Source organism: Entamoeba invadens (genome assembly GCF_000330505.1).
Source record: "Entamoeba invadens IP1 unplaced genomic scaffold scaff_1105074724605, whole genome shotgun sequence".
NCBI classification, from domain to species: Eukaryota; Evosea; order Mastigamoebida; family Endamoebidae; genus Entamoeba; species Entamoeba invadens.
This window is the reverse complement of record NW_004443753.1, coordinates 19,270-41,609: the sequence shown is the minus strand read 5'-3', so window position 1 is coordinate 41,609 and position 22,340 is coordinate 19,270. Positions and strand designations below refer to the sequence as shown.

The window sequence follows — 22,340 nt, the reverse complement described above, 5'->3', positions numbered from 1 at the left end:
TGGATTTGATTGATAAGGTTGTTGGAGAGGTTGTGTCGGTGCTCTTCTTAAAGGAATAGAAGGGGTTTGTTTATTTGGAGCTTTTGGTGTTGGTTTCGGAGGAGGTGACGGGTGCATTGAATGTTTTTTTTTCTATTATTTTAGTTCCTTTAAACTAGCATTTTGCAACAACCGACTTGAAAACTTTCGCAATTTGGAATTCAAAAAAAATTTCAATAAAGCAAATTGGAATTGAAAACTATAATGAATATCAAATAGTATAATATTACTAATAACTACTATATATATATAAATAAATAGTAGTAATAAATACTATATGATAGTAGTACAATTGAATAACAAAAATAAACAGAGAGTTAACACACAAAGGAAGTGTTGTCGAAGATATCGAGCATTTCGTTGACAACAGAGAGAGGTAAAGTGTCGATATTAACCTCGAAATTCCACCCATTGATTCTTTCAGCAAGAAGCATATATACGGCTTGAGTTTGATATGAATTGGCAGAGCTCATTAAGTTCTTCAACTTCTCCTTCTTGATCAAAGCAGCTTGAGTATTAAAACAAAGCGGATCTAACATGTGATCGATACTCATCTTACGTGACGTGTCCATCTTCTGTAAGTTGAAGAGAAACTCACAGCAATTTGCTTCATCGCCAACTTCATTAGAACTGAAGAACATACTTTTTGTTATTTAAAATGTTATTTCGTTCTGCCAATGAAAAAGAGACAAACTTGATGCGGTTTGTGATTCTTATAAAAAAGTCATAGAGTTTTTGCTTGTACAAAATTGAGAGAGACGGATTTCTATACAAATCAAAGAAGAGAGGATAGACAAGGATAATGAGTTCCTCAAAAGTTTTTGCGTTGAGAACCTCTTCAATCTTTTTGGGGGCAAGAATTGAGAGAATTTCTTTTGACGAATGAATAAGCTCGTCTACTTTTCGGATCACTCTGTCAAAATCACAATCTTCGCATGATTTTGGCGACGCCGGAACGAACGTGGTCATTTGATTTCATCAGTTTTGTAGTTCAGTTTAAATAAGGGCGAAAAAAACACAGCAGGCTAGTAGTGAATTTTTATTGCAATAGAAGCTTCATTCATTTTTTGAGCAGATTTCGGGCGGCAATTTGAAATGTATTTTTAGAAAGAACAGTTTCGTTTGGTTAATTATAGGTTTTAATACTATTAATTTATAGTAAAAACAACAGATGAAAGAAAAGGTAAAATGGGCAATATATTTTTGATTTTTTTGTATAAACAGCAAGTTCCATCAGCCACTTTTTCTGTGCGGTTGTGGGAGTACTTTGATGAGATTTTTTTGTTTTTTGTTGGTTTAAAATGTTATAAAATTTCCCGTTTTTACTCAAAGTGTATACAACCCAAACTATTTTTATAAATAATATCAATTTTTATTATAATTATTACTATTTATTATAAATTATAAGACAATTACAATTACGCAGCAAATTCAGATTTGTCAGGCATTCCCGTTTTTTTACAATAATTTAGTTTAAAATTTAAATACAAATAGCTCAAAATCAAAACAATAATTCAAAAAAATCGATTGTTCGTTAATACCAAAAATGCGTTTGTTACTCAAACTTCAAAAATATCTTATAATATATAGTATATTAAATATATATTTGTGATTTTAGTTTTTGATGTTGTTTTAATGGGAAGATAGAAAAAACGGGTTGTATTGCATCAATATCGGGCAAAAGAAACCCCGAAATGAAAAATTTGAACCATTTGCAAAATTTACACAAATTGAAATAATAACGAGTTTTTGTTTAACGAGCAAAATGTGTTGTACTATTAAATTGTATTATATTATATAACAAAATATATTATTAAAAATGATACATGAAAATTTGAACCCAAAATGGGTTAAATAATTCGAACTAAATAATTATAAAATTAAAACTATATTATTATCTATAATATCAAATAGTACGTAAAAATCATTATAATAGTAATAATATAAAACTAAGTATTTAAACTTCATTTCTTACAATAATTTCGACAAATAATCATCAACGAATAGTTCATAAGTTCAAATCGAAATGTCTCATTCCCCAAACTGCGTCTCAACTAACCAACAAACATAACTAACCAATCAATACTTAATTTTCTTTCTGAAGTTCTTTTTGTTCTTTCTCCCAAACTTATCAGGCCCGGCAAACGATTGATACTGCATCTCCTTAACTTCGTTCGCCTGTTGCTGAAGCTCGTTAATAATAAGACCGTAAGCCTTCTTCTGCTTTTCGCGTTGGATGTTTTCTTCATGTTGTTTTTGTTTGACCACGTGGTCGGTGATAATTTCCTCGTTCTTCTGTGCCTTTCTTGTTTCCTTCTTGAGCTTTTTCTTGACTTCTTTGCGCTCTTTGAGAAGGTCCGTCGTGTTGATTCTTGGGTTGAACATTCTAATCATCGGTACAGGGGTGCGTGGGACAATTGTGAATGTAAATCCAAGATCCTCATCGCTTTTATCCCACTCCGCGATGATCGTTTCGCACCCATCAATCTCCCGCATCTCATCCACAATCTTGAAAATCGCATTGCGAATCGTATTTTCAGTTCTTTTCGTTTTGACAATTCGTGTCACTATCTCAATCACAACTCTCTTTGCATATCCTTTCAGTTCCTCACCTTCCAGATTCAAAGCCGAATCAAACTTGACAAGCTCTCCCGTCTTGGCTTCTTTTACCAGTTCAAACGCCTCTCTCAGAAATTTAAAAAACTCCGGTAAAAATTTTGTTTCGCACACTTCTGACAACAAGATCGCCCCGGCACACTGTAACGGTAATCTCTTTCCGACTGCAATTCCCGTAAAAAGTCCGCCCAAAAAGTCCATAATTTTCATTAAAATCATCGAGCCAAAGTCAGACGTTGACCAAACTCGCATCAAAACCGCCAATTGTTTTATAGTCTTTTCGTCCTCTTCCCAATGAACACTTTGAAAAACATTATCAATAACAATACTCATCATTTCTTCTCGACGATTCAAAATCTCCCCAACAAATGCTTGAAGGCCTTGAGTCGCTTTCAGAACTCCTAATTCCTCAACTCCATCTAAAACAATTCCAGCTTGTTTCGCAAGTGTTTCCTGATCATCAACTTTGGCTCCCCAGTTATACCCATCTCCGATTTTATAGATAACATCAACGATATCTTCATCCTCGATTTTCCCTAACATATCGTCGACGTCCGCAAATTCCTCCGTGGTGTTCCCCGACACCTTATGACGGGACAGAAAAGCGCCCTCGAATATCTTTGCGTTACGCTCTTTAATGTTGGAGACCTCGAGCTGGATCTTCTTTATCCGCGCCTCTTCGGTGTCTTGTTCTACCTGATCGGCGGTAGATCTTGTTTTGTCGCTGATCATTTTTTGCAAGAGGATTGCATAGTCATCACCTTCGTTGTCGTCGCCTCTCTGTCGTGGGTTTGCAATTGAATAGACCTCGTCCAAGTTCTTATCCAAGTAATCGAGACGAGTTTCCTGTTGATCGCGTTGGACACGTTTCTCCTCTTTTCGCATCTTCGAATTCTCTATCATGATTTCATACCGTCCCCGTGTGTCGGGGCGATTGGAAGTTTGAAGATCAACCTGTTCAGCCTCGACGTCTTGGTCGACGTTCTCGGGAACATCGATGTACCCATATTTGGTGGTGGAGAGACTTTCACCTCCATGGGTAAATGTTTCTTCTTGTTCGTCGTCGTTGTTGATGTTGAAGATATCCTTTTTCTGTCGTGCTCTCTCGTTGAACCATTGTTTCACTCGAACTTCCTCTTGTGTGAGTTGCTTCTTCGCTTTCCGTTTGTCTTGGAAAACACTCTGATGTCGCTTCATATGGGATTATATTGCCCTAAAAAGGGTTTCGTCCACTGGTCATTATTTCGTCGTTTTTTTTTATCGGAACAAAAATTCGTTTTTTGTTTTCTTCAGCATTTTTATGTCTTCTTTTGTCTTTATTTTGTTTTTTGATAAGAAAATAACCGTTATAGTTGCAATAGAATTGTAATCGTATAGTATTATTCTAATAAAAAAACTTTGAAATTACTAGATTGTATAGTTTTACTAATAGTATTATCAAATTAAAATTAAACTATAACATAAACTATAACATAAACTATAACCAAAAAAGTGAGATTGTCCATTTTTCAAAGAAGACTGTAGCTAAAAAAGACAAGAAACCCAAAAGTCTTTGAACGATTTCAAACTCTTTGGCATTGAATAGAAAAAGATACAAAAGAAGACAAACACACAACGAGTTATTCCTCGGACGACTTAATAGAGTCAGACAGCTCTTGTTTTTGGGTGTCGAGTTGTCTAAAAAGAGCCACAACGGCCTTCAAATCCTTATATTTGTAGTTATCGAAGTTAATAGTGATAGTATTATTTGAGATATTTTCCTTCTCGAGTTTTAAGATATCGACGACGTCATTGAGGACGTCATGAGGGACATCTTGCAGTTTTTCCGCCAAATATTTTTTATCGATGCGGGAGAGAGCGCGGGTCTCCCGTTTCTTCTCTGCCTTTTCTTTGAAGTCCTTTTCGATGAGCTCGATTTTGACTTCTTTGATCTCTTTAGGACTTTTTCCATCCTTTCTAGCTTTACGGGGTTTTTTACTTACAATTTCGTCTTCACCATCTCCGTCTTCATCTTCGATTTTGATTTCGTCTTCCTCATCGTCATCTTCATCGTCTTCTTTCATGAGTTTAGTCTTCTTAACTTTGTCTCTGAATTCATGCCGACTGTGATTCTCAAACATCGCTAAGAGGAATTTAGCGTTTTTGTGAATTGGGTTGTCGGGCGGGTTAAAGGTCATAGCGTTTTGAAAGGTCAAACGTACGTCCGCGACAAAGTCTTCGCGACTGGGATAGAAATTTTTGTGAAGCTTCACTTTGACTGTTCCAATATCCATAGGTGTCTTAATGATTTCGGAATACTGCGGGATATTCCATTGAATCGGATCAACGGGTTCCATAAAGACTTCACACCCTTCTGTCTTCTCTAAGTCATTTATAAGCCGTTGACACCTTTCTTTATCTTTATGACTCAGGACTTCTGGTTTCGGTTGTGTCGGGAGAGGCTCTTCTACTACCTCTGCTGGTGTCATTGAACGAGTCACTCGCCTCCTCGACTGTCGAACAGCATTTTCTATCGACTGAATCCCCCCTTTAGCGTTCTCCATTGAAAGATTTAATTGTTTGCTTCGAACTTTTTGTGTGGTCACAATAACATTTTTTAAGTTCAAATTGTGTTATTTAATTTTTTGGGATTTCTTCGTCTGCTTTGTGTTTCAGTTGTCTTGCTAAGAACAGCATTTTTATAGGAAATGAAATACTCTCCTACGAAAGTATTCGATGGCATTCAGTGTTCGACAAAAAAAAACAAATTCCGATAAAATCCATGCCGAAGAAAACAAATGCTATAAATAATAGTAAAAACAAGGAGAATGAAACCACAATGAAATGAGAGAAACTTGATAAAATGGAATAGAAAGAGAGAAATGGAGGAGACAACACAGAAATTCATTAGTACAATTGATTCCTTAAATCCCCGAATAGATGTCTCCTTTGAAATCATCAAAAACGACTTGAAGATGTACCTCTTGAAACTTCAACACACCGATTTGAATGAAGCTGACATTCCTTCCGAACGATTACAAAAGCTTGAGAATCGGCGAACGGAGTTAACACGGAAGGTCGAATCGCTGCAACGGAACATCGAGAACGTCTCGATAGCCGTCAAAGCGATCTCGACATTCATCGGAAACTCGACGGAGGAGATTCGTCTTGACGTCGAACTTCGGAAGAATAGTGAGCGGAAAGAGGAGTTGGGAGTGATCTATGACAAAGATGTAGTAGGTGATTTAATCGAAATTGGGTTTGATGGGATTAAAGAGGCGCCGTTAATGATGAATGAGAGTGAGACGATTTTGATCCAAAAGTGGACGAATTTACTTGTCGAGAAGGTCATCTTTGATTCGTACCCATCGACGGACAAAAAGAACAATTTTCTGAAGGCGGATATTGTCGGGAAGAGCAATTTGTTATTTGTGATAGAGAGTGTTGATGGCGAGAAATACGGGGGATATGTTAAAGAGTCGATACATGAACAGGGAGTTTATGTCAAAGATGAGAACGCTTTTGTGTTCACTTTCAATACGAAAGGAAGACTTGAGTCCCCTTTGATGTTTAAAATGAAGAAAGAATGCGCAGATAAAGCTTTTGTATTCTGTAAACAGAAACAACGATCGCTGTGTGTGTTTGGGGAGAAAGATATTTGTATAGGAAAGAGGAAGAGAGGGTCGTATTATTGTGTACAAAAGTGTTTTGAGTATAATGGAATTGAAAATGCATTGACCGGTGTCGGGGGGAATATCCCATTGAAAATTAAAAGATACGTCTTGTATCAAATGTGCCAAAATTCTATTGGGGGAAATAATACACTGACAGCTCAAACATTAATACAAGACACTCACTTAAATCATGACGAAGAAAAGAACCCACTTCATGTCGAGGTTCCAACAGAAGTATTACATATCCAACAAGATAAGAATTAAGATTTGTTGATTGTTGTTATTTGAATGATATATCGACACTTATTGGATGTATATGACTTTAATATGTTCTAATCATATGGATTAAGTAATATGGTCATCTTATTTTATGTTAAACTTTGTCGTATGTTTTTATGTCAGACTTTTATAGTTAAATTTTAACTTAAATAAATTAGTATATGGTTGAATCAATTCCACCCAAAACCATTAAAATCTATTTCAGTTTTAATTCATTAACACTTAAAATAACGCCCTTGTTTTCAAATTGACCAGTTTTTTTAGGGATATATAGTCATTTTTGGTGTTTTTCCCCTTTTGGCCTGTGTAATGATATGAGAATAATAAACTTTAAAAAAACGGGAAACGTATTTAATAAACGTGTAATTTCCTTATTTTTAAACCACTTGAATTTTGTTTCAATCATATTCAAGATATTAAAAATATTAATAAAAATATTAAAATATTAATATTTTTATTAACTAATATTTATAAATAAAAGTCTTGATAAGGCAGAGTCCATGCTTTATGATTGAGATTTTCTTTTGGTTATAATAACAACAAATCTTTATCTATTTTGTACAGAATCAAACAAGATTGTTATAATAAATATATAGATTAAATAAAACTTTATTATTATTAAGTAATAATAATAAATATTATTAATTAATACTATAGTAATACTATATTAATGTATATAGTTATGTTATAATATAGTAACTAGTTTATATGACAATATTGAAAAAAAATGGAAATGACATTCAAAACCAAAACACTTAGACCACTTCAATTCCAAATAGTAAATTTCATTTACTATTTGTATAATAAAATGAACTACAAAAAATAGACATGCAGCTTGAAGACGAGAGGAAACGAGTTGAGCACAAAACGGACTTATATGCGACTGTGATGTCAATTGAGTTTCTAGAGAACTTATTTGTGAAGAGTTTAATAGATTATGAGACGTATGTGAAACAGTGCACAGAGGAGTTTGACCGATATGAGAGGATATTCCCGACATGTGGATACACCTCCATCACACAATTTTATGAAGACTATGACATCCCACGTGGGATGTCATTGAATCGACTCACAAAAGGCAAACCAATGATTAAGGAGCACCGAGTAATAGCAAACGGGCGTTTAATCATTGAAATTGTTATTAATATATTGGGGCTCAACGACACAATATACTTAGAAAATTATGACGTCCAAGAATGCCTCAGACTACTCAACGCAATCAACATCGGACTCTCCGCTTTCGAGTCGAAGAACCTTCAATTCGAAAATGTCAAAAAGGAGTTACGGGAATGGGAAGCAAAGATGAAAGCTTGGGACTTTGAAAAAGCTGGTGACTTGCTGAAAGATCAAAGCCCACAACTTGTTAATACTTTGAACTCAGCTCTCAATTTGTTTAAGGAAATCAACAACACTTGATGTCTTAAATAGAGTTCGTCGTTGGTATTTTTATAGTTTTAGTATAGTTTCGTTGATATTGATAACTATAATTTATAGTCTATAAATAAGATTTGAATTTGTTTAGTAATAATTACTATCATTTCTAGAATTAATGAAAATTATAATGTATAACAAAATAAATTATAAATATGGTTTAATTAAAACAAGAAAAATAAAAAGAAGTATTTTATTATTTCGAATAATTATTTTATTTGAAATAAATAAAAGTTGCTATTAATTAAATAAAGGCATTGAAATAACCAAAAAATCGGGAAAAAACACTCGTTTGAACTAGAAAAAAACATTTTTTGAACTTGAAATTTTTGAGATCTGACCCGAGATGGAAGGTGGTGATTTGGAGACTTTGAAGACAAAGCCGCTGAGCCAAATTAAAAGACCTTTTTTAATGGACGGAAGTGTCACCGTCATGTTCAAGAAGAGATGGAAAAAACGGTATTTAGTGTGGAAGAACTCGTATATCATCTTTTTCGACAAGAACTCCCAGAACGAAAAACCAAAAGATGTCATCGAACTTAAAGGAACGACAACGATGAACGTCGAGTATGACGCTAAAGAGAAGAAAAACGTTGTTAAATTCAAAAGTGACCCTGATGAATTCTGGGTATTAGCTGACGAGACAGTTCCATTTTTGGAAATGGGATTTCAAGCATTCAAAAACGGGTTAGAAGTGAAGGAAAAGGAACGTATCAAAATTGAAGAGGAGGAAAAAATAAAGATCGAGGCAATCAAACAAAAGGAGGAGGAAGTTTCCAAAGTTGAGGAGGTTAAAAAGAAGATGAATGACTTTCTCTCCACCTGCAAGAAGATGGATAAATACCAACTTGAAAAACTACTGAAATTATTGGGTAAAAATAATAGCGAGTACTATTTTTACACCATCATGGAAGAAGCGACGAAGCAATGGGATGATGCCGACTTTATAAAGTTTGGATATCAACAAATGTGCGATGAGGATTTAGACGACTTCGCAAGTTTTATTGGTGGTAAAGAGATTTTTGACGACCAAATACACCTGTTGTTAGGGACAGACGATGAAGGTATTATCCATGCCGCAGACTTAATACTGAGGATAGCAAAGGAGTTTAAGGTTGAATGGAGCGAGTTGGTCAAGGGTGTGTTTGTTGCGTTCACTTGTTGGGGGTTTAATTCTTCTGACAAACGCCTTCGAGTCTTCCTCAGTATATTAACCGCGCCGTTCACACCAGACGAGGTATTCGCCTTCTTATCATTTTACAAGGATTACGAAGTTGACTGTGGTTTATCGGATTGGGGTGAACTGTCCGAAGACATCCAGTCCATTTTCCTTGTGTTTGTTGTATTTCTTTCCTCAATCTTTCCTCCTTAAATGTTCGGTTGTTCCGTCATAAGCTGCGAGATTGTGAAAAATGACAGATAGAGTGAGTAAAAATTGGACTAAAGAAGAGACAGAGCACTTTTGTGAGATGGCGCAAAAATGTTGGGGATGGCAAAATGATGTTATTTGTAGAATGAAAACATTGCTGTTGGATAAAAATTTCAATTAAATTATAAAGTTGTTAAAAAGTATAGTAGTTCATTTAATTACAGTTTGAAAAATCTCAAAAATCATAACACATTGAAAAGCTATATAAATAGTTTTGAAAAACAATAAAAAGAAGTGTTTAAGTTTTTGACGTTTTAATAAAACTAATAATATATATATTATATTTATATTATATCATAATCAATTTAATAGAAATAGTATTTGAAAAAACAAAAATTATTTATTATTAGAATAGAATAAAACTTAAAATGAAAATAATTTTAAAGATCCAATTGGGAACGAAAAAAGATAAAAAGAATGGAACAGAAACGTCGGATCGATTGTTTTCAAGACGGCGTTGTGAGGTACTTTGAGGAGGAACTTGGTGATATGTCGTACCTCAAAGGAGTTTTAAAAATAGGTTTTCCAATGGCAATGTTTTTAAGTGGAATTGGGTATGACAAATACGGCGATTCAGACGTAGAAAAGGTCACAAAAGATGATGTGTTCAAATATTTAAAAAGAATTGAAATTGGGTCAAAGGGTAAACAACACGAGGAGGATATTAAAAGTCTTTCATTCTGTGCGAACTGTCCTTTAACGACTCTTTATATCACAAATAGAGAAACTCCGTTGAGTTACGAGGTGGTCTCACAAAAGCTTCAAACACTTAAAGTCGAATCTTCAAAATTCAATTTCGATGCGATTTCGTTGAGGTGGCCAAACCTTACGAAGCTCATTATCAGAAAATGCGGAGTTCCGTCGATACCTCCGTTTATCTTCGTTTGTTTCTATTTATTTTTGTTGCTTAAATATTATGTCGTTCCGTCTTTTTCAATCTCAATAAAATGAAATAGCATTTTGAATAACAAAAATCCAAACATCATTTATAAAAAGACAAAAGAAAATTTCCCTCATCTGAAAATTTTGGATCTGCAAGACAACAAAATAGAAGTACTTGAAAACATCGAAGAACGACCTCTTGAGTTTGTTTTTTCATGAAATCACATTCAAAAAGTCTCACAAAAAGTCAACTAAACGTTTCTAAAAACAAAGTTAAAAAAATACGTGTTGTTGTTCCTCCCTCAATCTCACTTTTAAATCTTTCACACAACAATTTGACAACCCTTCGTGACGTCTGTTTATTTTACAATCTCCGAGAGATCGACCTCTCAAATAATCAGATTGTAATTGACGAAACGGTGAACGGCGTTTTCAATAAAATGTTTACACTGACACGTGTCAACTTCAAAAACAACAACTCGCCAAACTATAAGGACTTTCTTCTTCGTAATTTACCGTCGATTGAGTTTGGGCAAGATCTCTATATTGATGGAGAGAAAGTCAATTTGGAGGAAATTGAGAATACGCTTTCAAAGATTGCAACCTCAACACGTGTACAATTTGATAACACAATCTCCGAGGATTTCTTTGTTGAGAAAATGAAAGAGGCGGAACGAACGGACACAAAAGCTTTGAAAATTGAGAAGGAGAGTGACGTTTTGGAAATCACCTCTGAGGCCAAACGCGAAATGCGGAAACGGGGGAATTCCAAAATCTCGGTTGGGAAGGGGAACATGAGTTGCTTAATCAATTTTAATGAGGAAGACGCGGACTACGTTATTAAAGAGATTTACAAAATCGTCGAGAGGAACGAGAATAAGAAGAGGAAGGAAACCAAGGAGGTGAGACGTGAAGACGCAACACCAAGTTTTAAGGAGCAAGACTTAGTGTTGAGTGATGTCAGTGACAAGGCATCATCATCTGCCAGACCCGACAGTTTGAACGAAAATTTGATTAAAAAAGTGAAAGTCACATTGTCAACATCCAGAATTAACGTCAACGACGGACATGAAATCACTGGAGAAGACACAAGTTCAGACTCTGTCGATGTGAACGGTAATTCTGACGATTTGATCGAATAATTTTTTGTATTTCACTTTTTTATACTTTTATAGTTTGCTGTATGTTATTTTCTAGTACAGTTAATAACACCCCCAATTGTTCTTGTAAGTTTCAAGAGAAATTTTTTCTAATTTTGGAAAATGACCGAATTTTTTATTATTTTTGATTTTTGTCAATTTTTTTTCTTTTTCAAAATATTGTCTCTTTGTGATTTTCTTTGGAGTATCAATTTATCTAGTAAAAATACTATCAAAGAACTAAACAGGATTAAACCAAAAACCACTGAAAAGTCTATTTGATGAACGTCCATATCACAAATAATGGGGTGATTAACATCTCGTGTTCTCAGTGTTTTACAACATCACAAAACGATGAAAACAGTCTAAACAAGTCTACAGAGAACCAAGACTGTTTTTTAAAAGTTGAAGCGATCGATAATTGCGAGAAGAAAGAGAAAATCAATAAAATGGAAATTGAAACGGTCAAAACAAGTCTTTTTGACATGCCAGGTTTGGTTACACCATTTGAGGTGGATAAAATGCGCGACTTTGTTGATACCCTCAAACTCTTCTCGAAACAAAGTTTTGCGCGGCTTGTTGCTAAAACAGTCCCAGAGATGATTGCGATTAGCACGAACGAAATTGAACTACTCAAACGATGGACAGATAAAACAAAATACGAAATACTGTATTGGTCATCTCGAGACGGAATGTCGAAAAGAGATTTGATGAAGAAATGCGAAGGGCACAAAAACACATGTTTCTTGGTGCAGTACGATAAGGAGAATGTCATCGTCTTGTACTTTGGAGACCCGATCCCAAAACAGCCATCGGCAGGTCCGGCGTTTCTGGACGCTAAAAACCACTTCTTGGGAATGCTCAAACACTCAACGGGGGTACAACCATTCAGACTGAAAAGAATTAATTGGAGCGACATCACGTTCGCAGTAGGAGCAAGCGATGAGTACGTTGACCGAGTTTTAACGTGTAAACATTGTGCCGTGTTTAAAACAGACTACACGTATTTCTTTCACGACTTGAGTAAATACACATGCTTAGACGATAAGTCTCTTAACTTCAAGAAGTACTTTTCTCAGGGTGGGACGTTTCAGGAAATTGTTTGTATTGAAATGATGTAATTCTAGTGGCGTTCTTGTTTTGTGTGCGAAATGATAATCAAGATTTAAATTGAATCAAAAAATTTCATCGTCTGGTATATATTCTGGTGCGTCGTCTTGATAATCATAATCATCTTCACTCATCTCCCCAAGATCAATGTCGGGATTTCCTAAGTCGTCGTCTTCATTTTTGGTGTTTTTCCCTTTCTTTCCCTTTGAGACAATACCTGTCGTCAGCACTTTTAGTTCTCGCGTAAATTGAGCCTTTTTGCCTGTCGAGACTTCTTTAAATAATTCAGTCTTTTCGAGTGACGTGCCAATTTTTACTAACTCGTCCCAAACAAGCTTTTCAATGCCAAAGTGCTGTGCAATCAATGCAGCCTTTTTGGGATCCGTCTCCATCACTCTCATTATCGTGTTTCTAATGTACATCATTGGTCTGGCTGCAAAGGATCTGTTCGTCAAAAACCGTCCTGGCAGCTTCGAAGTTACCAAGTTAACCCGAGTCTGGTTTCCTTTTCTCTTGCTAACCTTCCCGAGTGTTTTCGGGAACATGACCTTCATTGCGCCATTCTTCGTCTGCCCGTAGAATGTAGTTATCCCAAGTTTAAAGAGCCCACTAGTTGGCATCAGCTTCCAGTTCTGAGTTTTCATCACACAGTTTTGGAATATATCACCAAGGCAGAATGATTGCAACGCCTTTCCTAAGTGACTCAACTGCTGCCCCCTCCACAAAGAGTCGTGTAAATAAAACGGCACCATGAAAGTGTCCATAAAGAATAGGTTGATCTTTTCGTTGAAACTTGTCTTCCAATATTGTGTAATAAGCGTCGGGATAATCTCGATGTAGTCGACATCCTCGTTCTTTTCACCGATACTCATTCCACATTTGCAGAAAGTTTGCAACACGTTGATCGCGTACCTCACATCGCCGTGCGACTTCTTTGCAATTTCCTCGATCTTTTCGCTCGCGACTTCGATATTTTCGTTCTTTAAAATCACACTCAAACGCGTTTCCAAGTCGTTGGGTGTGATCTTCACAAAATTAATTGTCTCACAGACATTGACCAATGATTGCATCTTTTTGTCCATCACATCATTGCATATACAAACAATTGGTGATGTAGTCTTCTTGATGAATTGGACAAGTTCAGCAATTCCACCTCGATCACCAGACGACATTCCGTCGACTTCGTCCATAATCACAAGAGCGGGTTTGTATGTTTCTCCACGACTGATCTGTCCGTTAAGCAACACTTTCTTCAACTCAGCACTGACACTTTTCTTGTTTCTTACATCTGACGCATTGAACTCAACAGCATTGTACCCCATCACCCGGGCAAGTATTTTTGCGGTTGTCGTCTTCCCAACACCCGGAGATCCTGCCAACAAAACCGCTTGTCTGTCTGGTATTACGTTCTTCCACGATTCTAACCACTTCTTGAACTTCATAACTTGGGTTTTATTGCCGACGAGGTCTTCGATTGTCTGTGGTCGGTACTTCTCCGTCCAAATGTCGTTGTCATTGTTCACAGATAATATCTTTACTTCGCCTTTATCCTTTCCACCATTTTCAGTGGTTCCCGACGTACTTTTAATTGTAGTGTCAGTAATCCCCAACTTCTTAATCGCGTAGTTTAAAACATCGTCTTCACTCCACACAAGCAACCCTTTCTCTTGTGCTTTTGCAAGTTTGGACGGTCCAGCGTCGTCACCTGCCACTATGACATGAGTCTTCCCACTGATTGAAGTGGCGACATTTCCTCCGAAGTCTTGAATAAAATTCTTCATCTCGTCTCTGTCCAGTTCTTCATAGACTCCTGTCAACACAAAATTTTTGCGCTCGAATTCATCCTCTCCGAAAAATGTTCCTTTTCCTTTAGGAACAAATTTGGATCCTTTGTTCTTAGCAGTTGTGTCGTGTGAAAATGGTGTAAAGTGTGTCGTCTTGACTGCCTTAGGCTTTACCTTTTTGACTTGTTGAATTGGTGTTGTTGTTTTGACAATGACCAAAGTCGACTTTGTTTTTGAAGACTTTTTCGGTTTAGTTGACTTGATCGAGTCGCCATCGCTCGACGTTTCTTCAGAATTTTCATCGCTTAAATGTTCGTTCGTTTTGTCATTTTCAATCTCCTTCTCATTTTTCACTTTGGAAACTTTTTTGACTTTCTTTTTTGAGGTTTTACGAGATGGTGTTTTGAATTCCTTTTCAGAAGAAGGTTTTACTTGTTTTTCATCTTTTACATTTTTTTTGTTTTTTTGGTCTTTCGTTTCGTCTTTCTTTGTTTTTGCTTTTGTGTCTTCAGATAAAGTTTTTGCTCCATCTTTTGCCGGGCCACCCTTTCGAATTACCCACTTGTCCTTTCGAGTTAGACCATCATACGTTTTGTGTGTAAAGAAAAAGACAAACCATTTTTTTTATTTTTTAGTTCAAAATTAATAATAAAAAAAAATGTCACTTTTTTTATAAGCAATTTTTTCCTTTCAATCCCACCTTAATTATCTAAAATAATTTTACTATATTTTAGTTATTTTGTTAACTCAATTACTTAAGTTTATTATTCAAAATGCAAATAAAATGACACAAATGAGAAACTATACCATATAATAAAATAAATCCATTAAAACCTTTAATGAAAAAAATCAACACCTTTTATATCTGGAGGCGGAACGAACAAGACCCAAAAAAGATATATTTAAAGGAAACTAGAAATGATTACAGATGGAACCAGAAGATGATGCCACAGAGTACTATATAAAATACATCGACACATATATCTGGATGAAGGGTGAACAACGGAAGATCTACAACAAAATGACCAGTTCCGCCATCCGCAATAAGATAACTGAAAACACCTTTGAGAAGATGAAGAAGTTCTTAACGGACCCCATTCTCTGTCAATACGACAGCGTCCCGAGTTGTAAACTTGATTTTGTTCTTCGACTTCTCAAATCGATCCACAAATTGTCGAAAATGAAAGTTGCTGTCTTAGGGATGCACCACCGGACACTTGTTGATATAGCAAAGAAGTACGATGGGAATGTCATTTCGAAAGACACGAAACCGCGGAAGAACCGGGTTGTGTCGAAGTTATTAGAATGTACCGAGACGAGTGGGTTGACTTCTGTCTATCGGAGGAATGCGAGTGAATTTGCGGAAGGTGAGATTAAACGGAATTCGTGGCTTGTCTGTGTGAACACGTTAAGTAACTCAGACGAATTGAATTTGAGTTCGATAGATATAGTGATTGATATAGGGAATAGCTATTCGCCTTTGTTTGAAGATGACATCAAAGAGAAGTATAAAATGCTCTGTAAGAAGAATTTGATAGTTTTTGAGTTGTCGGTGAAAGAAAGTATCGACGAGATCACGACGATGATGAACGAGATGGACGAGGAACTGACGCCACAACAAGAACTGATGGTGTACGGGAAGATGTTGAAAATGGACAAATTTGATTATGGGTATCGAGGAGAACTTGCGCCGATAGATGATGCGATCTTAGTGAATGAATACCTCCCATTTAAAGATGAGATGACCCGACAGTTGGTGCTTGAAATTGATGGGAAGTCGATGGCGATTGTGTTTGACTTTGAGAAGAAGTTCATAATAACGCCAACTATTTTAGAAGGGAATTATGAGGATTTTGCAAAGCCAATTGGGGCGAGAGAAGAGAAGGAGAAGAGTGAGAAGGTGGAAGAGAAGAATGAGCGGAAGGAGAACAAAGAAAGGAGCAAGCAAGTTTCATTCAAAGCAAAGAAAGGGAAGACTGAAGAGAGTGAGAAGGAGAATCAGAAGGATATGACAAATCAAATGAGTGAAGAAAAGATGCACCGGAAAGAAGAAGAAGACACCCGTCTGAGTAAGAAAAATGAAATTAAAGAGAATGAAATATCACCAAAACAAGTCAGTGAAGTTCCTGTGATGAACAAACAGCCGGAACGTGGGAGTGATAAAGGAAGTGAAACACTTCAAGAGAAAGAAAAGGATGTTAACATAACGCAAATGGCAGAAGGTGGAAAGGAAAAGAAGATGGAAATAGAACCAATAGATAATACTAATACTATTAATAATACTATTAATAGTACTCATCAGAGTCCAACGATAAGTCTTGATTTAAATGTGGACGATCATGTTGCAAATACGCCAATGGAAATTGTGAATGAGGACAACCCGATGAAAGAAGTTCACGAAAAGGAGGAAAAGGACAAATTGAATGAGTTACCCCTGATAGAAGAAACTCATGTGAATGACTCCACGAAAGGGATTGAGACGACACTTGCAAATACAAATGGAATTACTAAAGAAGCGAATTTAAAGCCTGTTCAACACATTAGAAAAGGACCCCCACATATGTATAATAAAGAACGGCTGAGTACCACATTGCCTGAGTTGAATGTCACCAATGAAGTGAAACAAAAGGAACTTATTGAATTGAAAGAATCGACGTTTGAGAAGAATCAACGCCTCAAAAACGAACTTCCGAATATTCCAATTCCGGAGACTAAAGAGGCGGAGGAAGACATGTCTGAGACGTCGGAAGAGAATATCACGGAAAATGCGCTGCATACGATCATCAAGAAACACGCGCCGATGATGAGTGTTGAGATGACAAATCAATGGCTGATCACTATTGAAAGTGCGTTGAAGAGATTTGGAAGGGACGTCAATAACTGGGACATCGACTTTGCGCAATTTGTCCCATTGACAAAGCAGAAGATGCAACAACTGGTGGTCGACTTAATGATGTCGAGTTCCTTTCCCGCAGACGTGAAGGAGAATGTGAGGAGTTATGACGTCATCCACAAAGCAGTCCAAATAGTTAAGAACAGAACAATGGTCTTGCCTTATCCAACAGAAGACGTGTGTTTAATGTGGGACTCATCGTGTGATGTGACGTTACTGATATTAATTGGTGAGAAGGGAATGAATGTGCCAGACTTATATATGACAGACTATATCATTGGCGGAGTTCTCAACCTTTCTGGGATGCGCGAGCCAGAAAAACAAAGAGAGTTCTTGTTGCGTCGAATTAAAACGCTCGTGACTACATATGAGAAGGCAAGGCTTGTAACTGAGTGAGTTTGTGAAAAGGTTTGCTTTGATCTTTGATTTGGTTTGAATTGATCAATTTGATGAAAAAAATATAGTAAAACTAATAATAATATTATAATAATAATATTATAATAATAATATTATAATAATAATAATATTATTATATTATAATAATAATAATAATAATAATAATAATAATAATATAATTATACTATTATACTATTATAATAATACTATAATCAACTTTTCTAACTGGAAATAAAAAAAAGAGAAATGGCTGTGGAGGAGAGTGCGATGGGAGATTCGCAATATTATTGGATTAGTTACTCGCACACGAACATTCATGAAGAGATGATAAACGACGAGCATCGAACGAAGACGTATAAAGAAGCGATAGAGTATTACTGTAAAGACAAAGTAGTCTTAGATGTAGGATGTGGGACTGGGATCTTGTCGTTGTTTGCTGCGCAAGCGGGAGCGAAGAAAGTGTATGCGATAGAGATGAGTGATATAGCTGGGTTTGCAGCGTATATAGTTCGGCATAATAACTATGAGAAAGTGATTCAAGTGATACAAGGTCGTGTAGAAGATATAGAAGTTCCTGAGAAGGTAGATATAATAGTTAGTGAGTGGATGGGATACAATTTATTGTTTGAAGGAATGCTTTCGAGTGTTTTAACAGCAAGGAGATTTCTTAAAGAAGAGAGAAAAGAGCCCGTCATGTTACCTAACAAGTGCCACCTCTTCATCTGCGGAATCGAAGGCAATGAGGAATATATAACAAAAAGAAAAACATTTTGCGAATTATATGGAGATATGGATTTGACAGAAAATCTCCCACTGATGGAAGCAGTCATTAAGGACATTAAGGAAAATCGAGTGGTCACGACGCGAACGGTCGTGGCGGATCTTAACTTGGAAACTATGGTTGGAGACGAAGTCAATTTCTCGGCACCGTTTGAAATTACAGTGACAAGGAAGACGGAAATGAGTGGATTTTGTTGTTACTTTGACTGCTTTTTTGATCATCACTCAATCTTGACAACTCAACCGGGACAATCAACTCACTGGAAACAAACACTCTTCTTTTTAAAATACCCTCTCAAAATGGAGATGGGAGATCGAATCGGCGGAATATACGTCTGCAAACAAAACGCAACTAATCAGAGAAATCTCGACATCTCTATCAACTTCTCTAAAAATAACGTCTTGTATCAGATGAACTATTTTTTGAACTAATTGTGTTGTATTGATGTTGCTTTCTACTTGACCACTTTCATGGTTTATAAAACTATTGTATATTATACTTGTCCCAAGATTGTTTTTTTCAAAAAAAGGAATTTTATAGTAATAATTTAATAAATTTATAAGTATAATACAATAAATTCATACACACAAAAAAATATGAGTATTATTTATATGATAAATTTAACTATAAATTTTACAAATAGTTATACCAAAAAGAATGATGTTTTTGAATGATTATTAGATATTTAAAAAATTAAAAAAGAAAAAAATGTTTAAGAGAAGAGAACAACTCACGCCAATTTTTAACAAAATGAGAAATAACGAATTACAAGCAAAGGAGATTGAAATTGACAGAATGGTGGATGATGTCCTTACTGGAAAAGGAATTAAAACAGAAAAAAACGAGAATAAAAGTCAAGTTTGCTGCGAGAGGTACTCATCATTTAGTGTTTTTTTGGACGGAAAGAGGAGTTGTCAATTTTGCGGAAAGTTGCTTTGCAAGAGTTGTTGTTCCACCATAAAAATCTCGAGTGAGAGAGAAGTTGCCGTTTGTAAAATGTGTGGAACGGTGTTGGACAAAGTGATGTGGCGAAAAAAAATGAAAGAAGTGAAACCGATTTCTCAGATCCAAAAGACGTTTAACGAGGTATACAAGAGTAAACAACAAATCCAATGTATTCACACGTCTCTCCTAGAGATTTCAAACGAGTATATAATGCTCGAAAGTAACAACGATGTCATCAATCCCTATTTTATATGTAAAACGAAAGACCGGATCTCAAAATTTTTTGAGCTCAAAAGTTTTTTCGACAAAAAAAAATTTCTCAATTTTTCTCAAAAAGAAAAAACACGAGATGAAGAAGAGATGATTAAATCGGTGGAACGATTGACGAATGCTTTTTTCTTAGAGATTGAAGAAATGACAAGCAGTGTTTCTATCTTACAATCTTTTATAGAAAAATTCAAGGCAATAAAACCCGAAAATGACATGCTCTGTATTGACGGAACGAAATGTGATTTAAGGCGCGGAAAAATAGAGGTAATAGACGTGTTTAATGAAACGTCGTGCGCCAACCTTATCAATTTATATGGTCAGACCGACGAAATCTGTTCCGACAGCGACGATATTGTTGACGTCTCTGATGAAGAGATGAATGAACGACTTGCAAGAGAAGAAGAAGAAACGACACAAAACAAAGAGAAGTTTTGGTTTGAAGTCTCTCCTCGTTTTTGTCGTTGTGGTGGACAACTTACACTCAGAGGATCTTCAGAGGCTTTAGGAGAAAGTAGTAAAGTTTACATCAACCATGAAACTGTCAAACCAGATAGAAAAGGCCGAGGGGTAATGGTTGTGAGTATACCAGAAGGTTTTGGCTTTGGGTGGTGCGATGTGTTTGTAGTTAAGCGCCAGAAGACTTTTGATTTTGGGAATTGTGTCTTTCTTTCCATGTGAATTGTGAAAAGAAATAACTATAGTTTATTATACTTTAATTGGTAGTACCATATAAAATAAACCACAATATATAGTTGAAATATAAAATAAAAATAGTAACACAAAAGAACAAATTCACTTAATTTCAATTTGGTCCTTCACCTCCCCTTTGGTCTCTTCCTCTTTCTTTTTTTGCTCTTCTTTGTGCATCGAGTACTCTGCGGAGTCGAAGAATTGTCTGTTTTGTGGTATTCCTCTGAGACCTTTTTGGCTGCCTGTTTGTGTTTGTGCGCCACCACGAGTGAGGCTGCCGAAGTTCTTTTTGCTTTGTTTTGGAGAAGTACGGTGCATAGTCTCAACTTCGACAGCAATTTCGGGCTCGTTCATTTTGATTTTCAGTTCTTTTTCTTTTCAAAAACTTTCGATTATTTGTTTTTATTTCTATGTTTTGCAAGATTACAATTTTGAAATCTGATTGGAAATTAACTAAACCATATCAATTGAAAAATTAATAAGAAATGGTTTTTCAGTAGAAAATCTCCTCATTATTTCAATGCCATTATATTATTATTTTTGCAACAAGTATTCTATAATTATAGTTTATTGTTGATATTTCTTATAATCAATTACTTATAGAAAAAGAACTATAATTATAGTAATATAATTATAAATATGGTTTAAATGTCAATAAGTCTTACTTCGAAAGAACGTTGAAAGGATGTTGAGGGGTGCAGTAACTTCTGGAACTCTGAGTAATGATTTCCTTGTCGATGATAAATTCGGTTGTTCTTATGATTGTATTCGCATCTTTGCATAATTCCAGTTTGTATGTTCCCTTATGTAGTATCCAGCTGTGACTCTTTTCGTCGAAGGAAGACAGGTCTCTGTAACTTCTAGTTATATTAATAGTAAAAGAGCTATCAATTTTAATAAGATCCGTCTTCGCGAACCCACGAAGTTCCCTGACAGGCATTTTGAATTCTGTGTTTTTGGGAGGTGCTACAAAGAACAGCACGACGTCTTTGCCATTACACTTCCCATTGTTCTTAACGTTGACGGAGAATGTGATGTTCTTTTTGTCGAGAATTACAATTGGAACTGAATATTCAAATTCCGTGTAACTCAATCCAAAGCCAAACGGGAAACTGCACCTTTTTTCAAACGACGTGTAATATCTGTATCCCACATATATATCTTCATCATAAATCACTTCATTTGGATTGTCTCTTGGATTGCCAGGGAATGAATGTGACGGAATATTGGCCAAATTTTCGGGAAATGAGAGAGGCAATCTCCCTGATGGATTGACATCGCCGAAAAGAACATGAGTTATTGCATTTCCATGCTCCTCACCATTCAGCCAAACTACTATAATTGAATCAACTAAATCTATCCATGATTCAATCTCAATGGGGCCACAGATGTTTAAAATCATTACCACTTTCTTATTCTTCGCGTGATAGTGATGACTCATCTTTTTAATGGCATCTCTCTCGTGATCGCTGAGGCGGAACGACACATCTTTTCGGTCGCGGAATTCGCCTGAAATTCGACTGAGCACAAATAGACCAACATCACTGGTGCTCGCACAAACCGCGACGGACTCGTCTTTCAAGACAGGTTCGTCGTAGTCCAAGAAAAAGTTAAACGTTTTCATGTAAGTCTCATACGTCCTGTTGTTCTGTTCAATGAGGTACTTGGAGTAGCCCCCGTTCATGTTGTCCTCCAAATGAATTCCACGCTTCTCAAATGATTCTTTTAGACTCACTACATGACTTGGATGAGTCTGACCGCTTCCTATACCTCTTACAAATGGACCATATGCGCCTGTACCAAACAGTCCAACTGTTTTAATATTTTTGAGTGGTAATGTTTCGCCGCTGTTTTTAAGAAGAACACACCCATCTTCTGCAACACGTAGTGCGACTTCCTTTGCATTGACCTCGACGCGACGTGGTTTTATGGCATTTGTGAAGTGAATTATCTTTTCAACGGACTCATCAACTCTCTTTCTTAGTAGAGTGTGGCCACGTTCA

The 22,340-nt window shown here is 36.0% G+C and overlaps 14 protein-coding genes across 14 annotated transcripts; 8 read left to right on the top strand and 6 right to left on the bottom strand.

Annotated features, from left to right (window-relative positions):
• Positions 1–2: 2 nt before the first annotated feature.
• Positions 3–117, bottom strand: EIN_497590 (Hypothetical protein; the record flags this gene model as incomplete). Its single annotated transcript, XM_004261322.1, has 1 exon — positions 3–117. A coding segment is annotated over one exon (115 nt), but the record flags the coding sequence as incomplete, so codon positions are not given.
• Positions 118–356: 239 nt separating this feature from the next.
• Positions 357–1,008, bottom strand: EIN_497580 (hypothetical protein; the record flags this gene model as incomplete). The annotated part of the gene is made up of 2 exons (XM_004261321.1): positions 357–681; positions 734–1,008. The coding sequence occupies 2 exons, from the start codon at positions 1,006–1,008 to the stop codon at positions 357–359; spliced, it is 600 nt and encodes a 199-aa protein (XP_004261369.1).
• A 1,110-nt stretch (positions 1,009–2,118) lies between these two features.
• EIN_497570 (hypothetical protein) lies at positions 2,119–3,852 on the bottom strand (the record flags this gene model as incomplete). Its single annotated transcript, XM_004261320.1, has 1 exon — positions 2,119–3,852. One exon carries the CDS (start codon positions 3,850–3,852, stop codon positions 2,119–2,121), a length of 1,734 nt encoding a protein of 577 aa, XP_004261368.1.
• A 422-nt stretch (positions 3,853–4,274) lies between these two features.
• EIN_497560 (bromodomain containing protein, putative) lies at positions 4,275–5,198 on the bottom strand (the record flags this gene model as incomplete). The annotated part of the gene is made up of 1 exon (XM_004261319.1): positions 4,275–5,198. The coding sequence occupies one exon, from the start codon at positions 5,196–5,198 to the stop codon at positions 4,275–4,277; it is 924 nt and encodes a 307-aa protein (XP_004261367.1).
• Positions 5,199–5,516: 318 nt separating this feature from the next.
• EIN_497550 (hypothetical protein) lies at positions 5,517–6,572 on the top strand (the record flags this gene model as incomplete). The annotated part of the gene is made up of 1 exon (XM_004261318.1): positions 5,517–6,572. One exon carries the CDS (start codon positions 5,517–5,519, stop codon positions 6,570–6,572), a length of 1,056 nt encoding a protein of 351 aa, XP_004261366.1.
• Positions 6,573–7,415: 843 nt separating this feature from the next.
• Positions 7,416–8,003, top strand: EIN_497540 (hypothetical protein; the record flags this gene model as incomplete). The annotated part of the gene is made up of 1 exon (XM_004261317.1): positions 7,416–8,003. The coding sequence occupies one exon, from the start codon at positions 7,416–7,418 to the stop codon at positions 8,001–8,003; it is 588 nt and encodes a 195-aa protein (XP_004261365.1).
• Positions 8,004–8,364: 361 nt separating this feature from the next.
• EIN_497530 (hypothetical protein) lies at positions 8,365–9,568 on the top strand (the record flags this gene model as incomplete). The annotated part of the gene is made up of 2 exons (XM_004261316.1): positions 8,365–9,353; positions 9,442–9,568. 2 exons carry the CDS (start codon positions 8,365–8,367, stop codon positions 9,566–9,568), a joined length of 1,116 nt encoding a protein of 371 aa, XP_004261364.1.
• A 296-nt stretch (positions 9,569–9,864) lies between these two features.
• EIN_497520 (hypothetical protein) lies at positions 9,865–11,471 on the top strand (the record flags this gene model as incomplete). The annotated part of the gene is made up of 3 exons (XM_004261315.1): positions 9,865–10,329; positions 10,444–10,532; positions 10,577–11,471. The coding sequence occupies 3 exons, from the start codon at positions 9,865–9,867 to the stop codon at positions 11,469–11,471; spliced, it is 1,449 nt and encodes a 482-aa protein (XP_004261363.1).
• A 278-nt stretch (positions 11,472–11,749) lies between these two features.
• EIN_497510 (hypothetical protein) lies at positions 11,750–12,589 on the top strand (the record flags this gene model as incomplete). Its single annotated transcript, XM_004261314.1, has 1 exon — positions 11,750–12,589. One exon carries the CDS (start codon positions 11,750–11,752, stop codon positions 12,587–12,589), a length of 840 nt encoding a protein of 279 aa, XP_004261362.1.
• A 54-nt stretch (positions 12,590–12,643) lies between these two features.
• On the bottom strand, positions 12,644–14,981 carry EIN_497500 (replication factor C large subunit, putative; the record flags this gene model as incomplete). The annotated part of the gene is made up of 2 exons (XM_004261313.1): positions 12,644–14,929; positions 14,979–14,981. The coding sequence occupies 2 exons, from the start codon at positions 14,979–14,981 to the stop codon at positions 12,644–12,646; spliced, it is 2,289 nt and encodes a 762-aa protein (XP_004261361.1).
• Positions 14,982–15,290: 309 nt separating this feature from the next.
• Positions 15,291–17,651, top strand: EIN_497490 (hypothetical protein; the record flags this gene model as incomplete). Its single annotated transcript, XM_004261312.1, has 1 exon — positions 15,291–17,651. The coding sequence occupies one exon, from the start codon at positions 15,291–15,293 to the stop codon at positions 17,649–17,651; it is 2,361 nt and encodes a 786-aa protein (XP_004261360.1).
• A 246-nt stretch (positions 17,652–17,897) lies between these two features.
• Positions 17,898–18,863, top strand: EIN_497480 (protein arginine N-methyltransferase, putative; the record flags this gene model as incomplete). The annotated part of the gene is made up of 1 exon (XM_004261311.1): positions 17,898–18,863. One exon carries the CDS (start codon positions 17,898–17,900, stop codon positions 18,861–18,863), a length of 966 nt encoding a protein of 321 aa, XP_004261359.1.
• Positions 18,864–19,140: 277 nt separating this feature from the next.
• Positions 19,141–20,325, top strand: EIN_497470 (hypothetical protein; the record flags this gene model as incomplete). The annotated part of the gene is made up of 1 exon (XM_004261310.1): positions 19,141–20,325. The coding sequence occupies one exon, from the start codon at positions 19,141–19,143 to the stop codon at positions 20,323–20,325; it is 1,185 nt and encodes a 394-aa protein (XP_004261358.1).
• A 673-nt stretch (positions 20,326–20,998) lies between these two features.
• On the bottom strand, positions 20,999–22,312 carry EIN_497460 (thermostable beta-glucosidase; the record flags this gene model as incomplete). Its single annotated transcript, XM_004261309.1, has 1 exon — positions 20,999–22,312. A coding segment is annotated over one exon (1,314 nt), but the record flags the coding sequence as incomplete, so codon positions are not given.
• Positions 22,313–22,340: the final 28 nt, after the last annotated feature.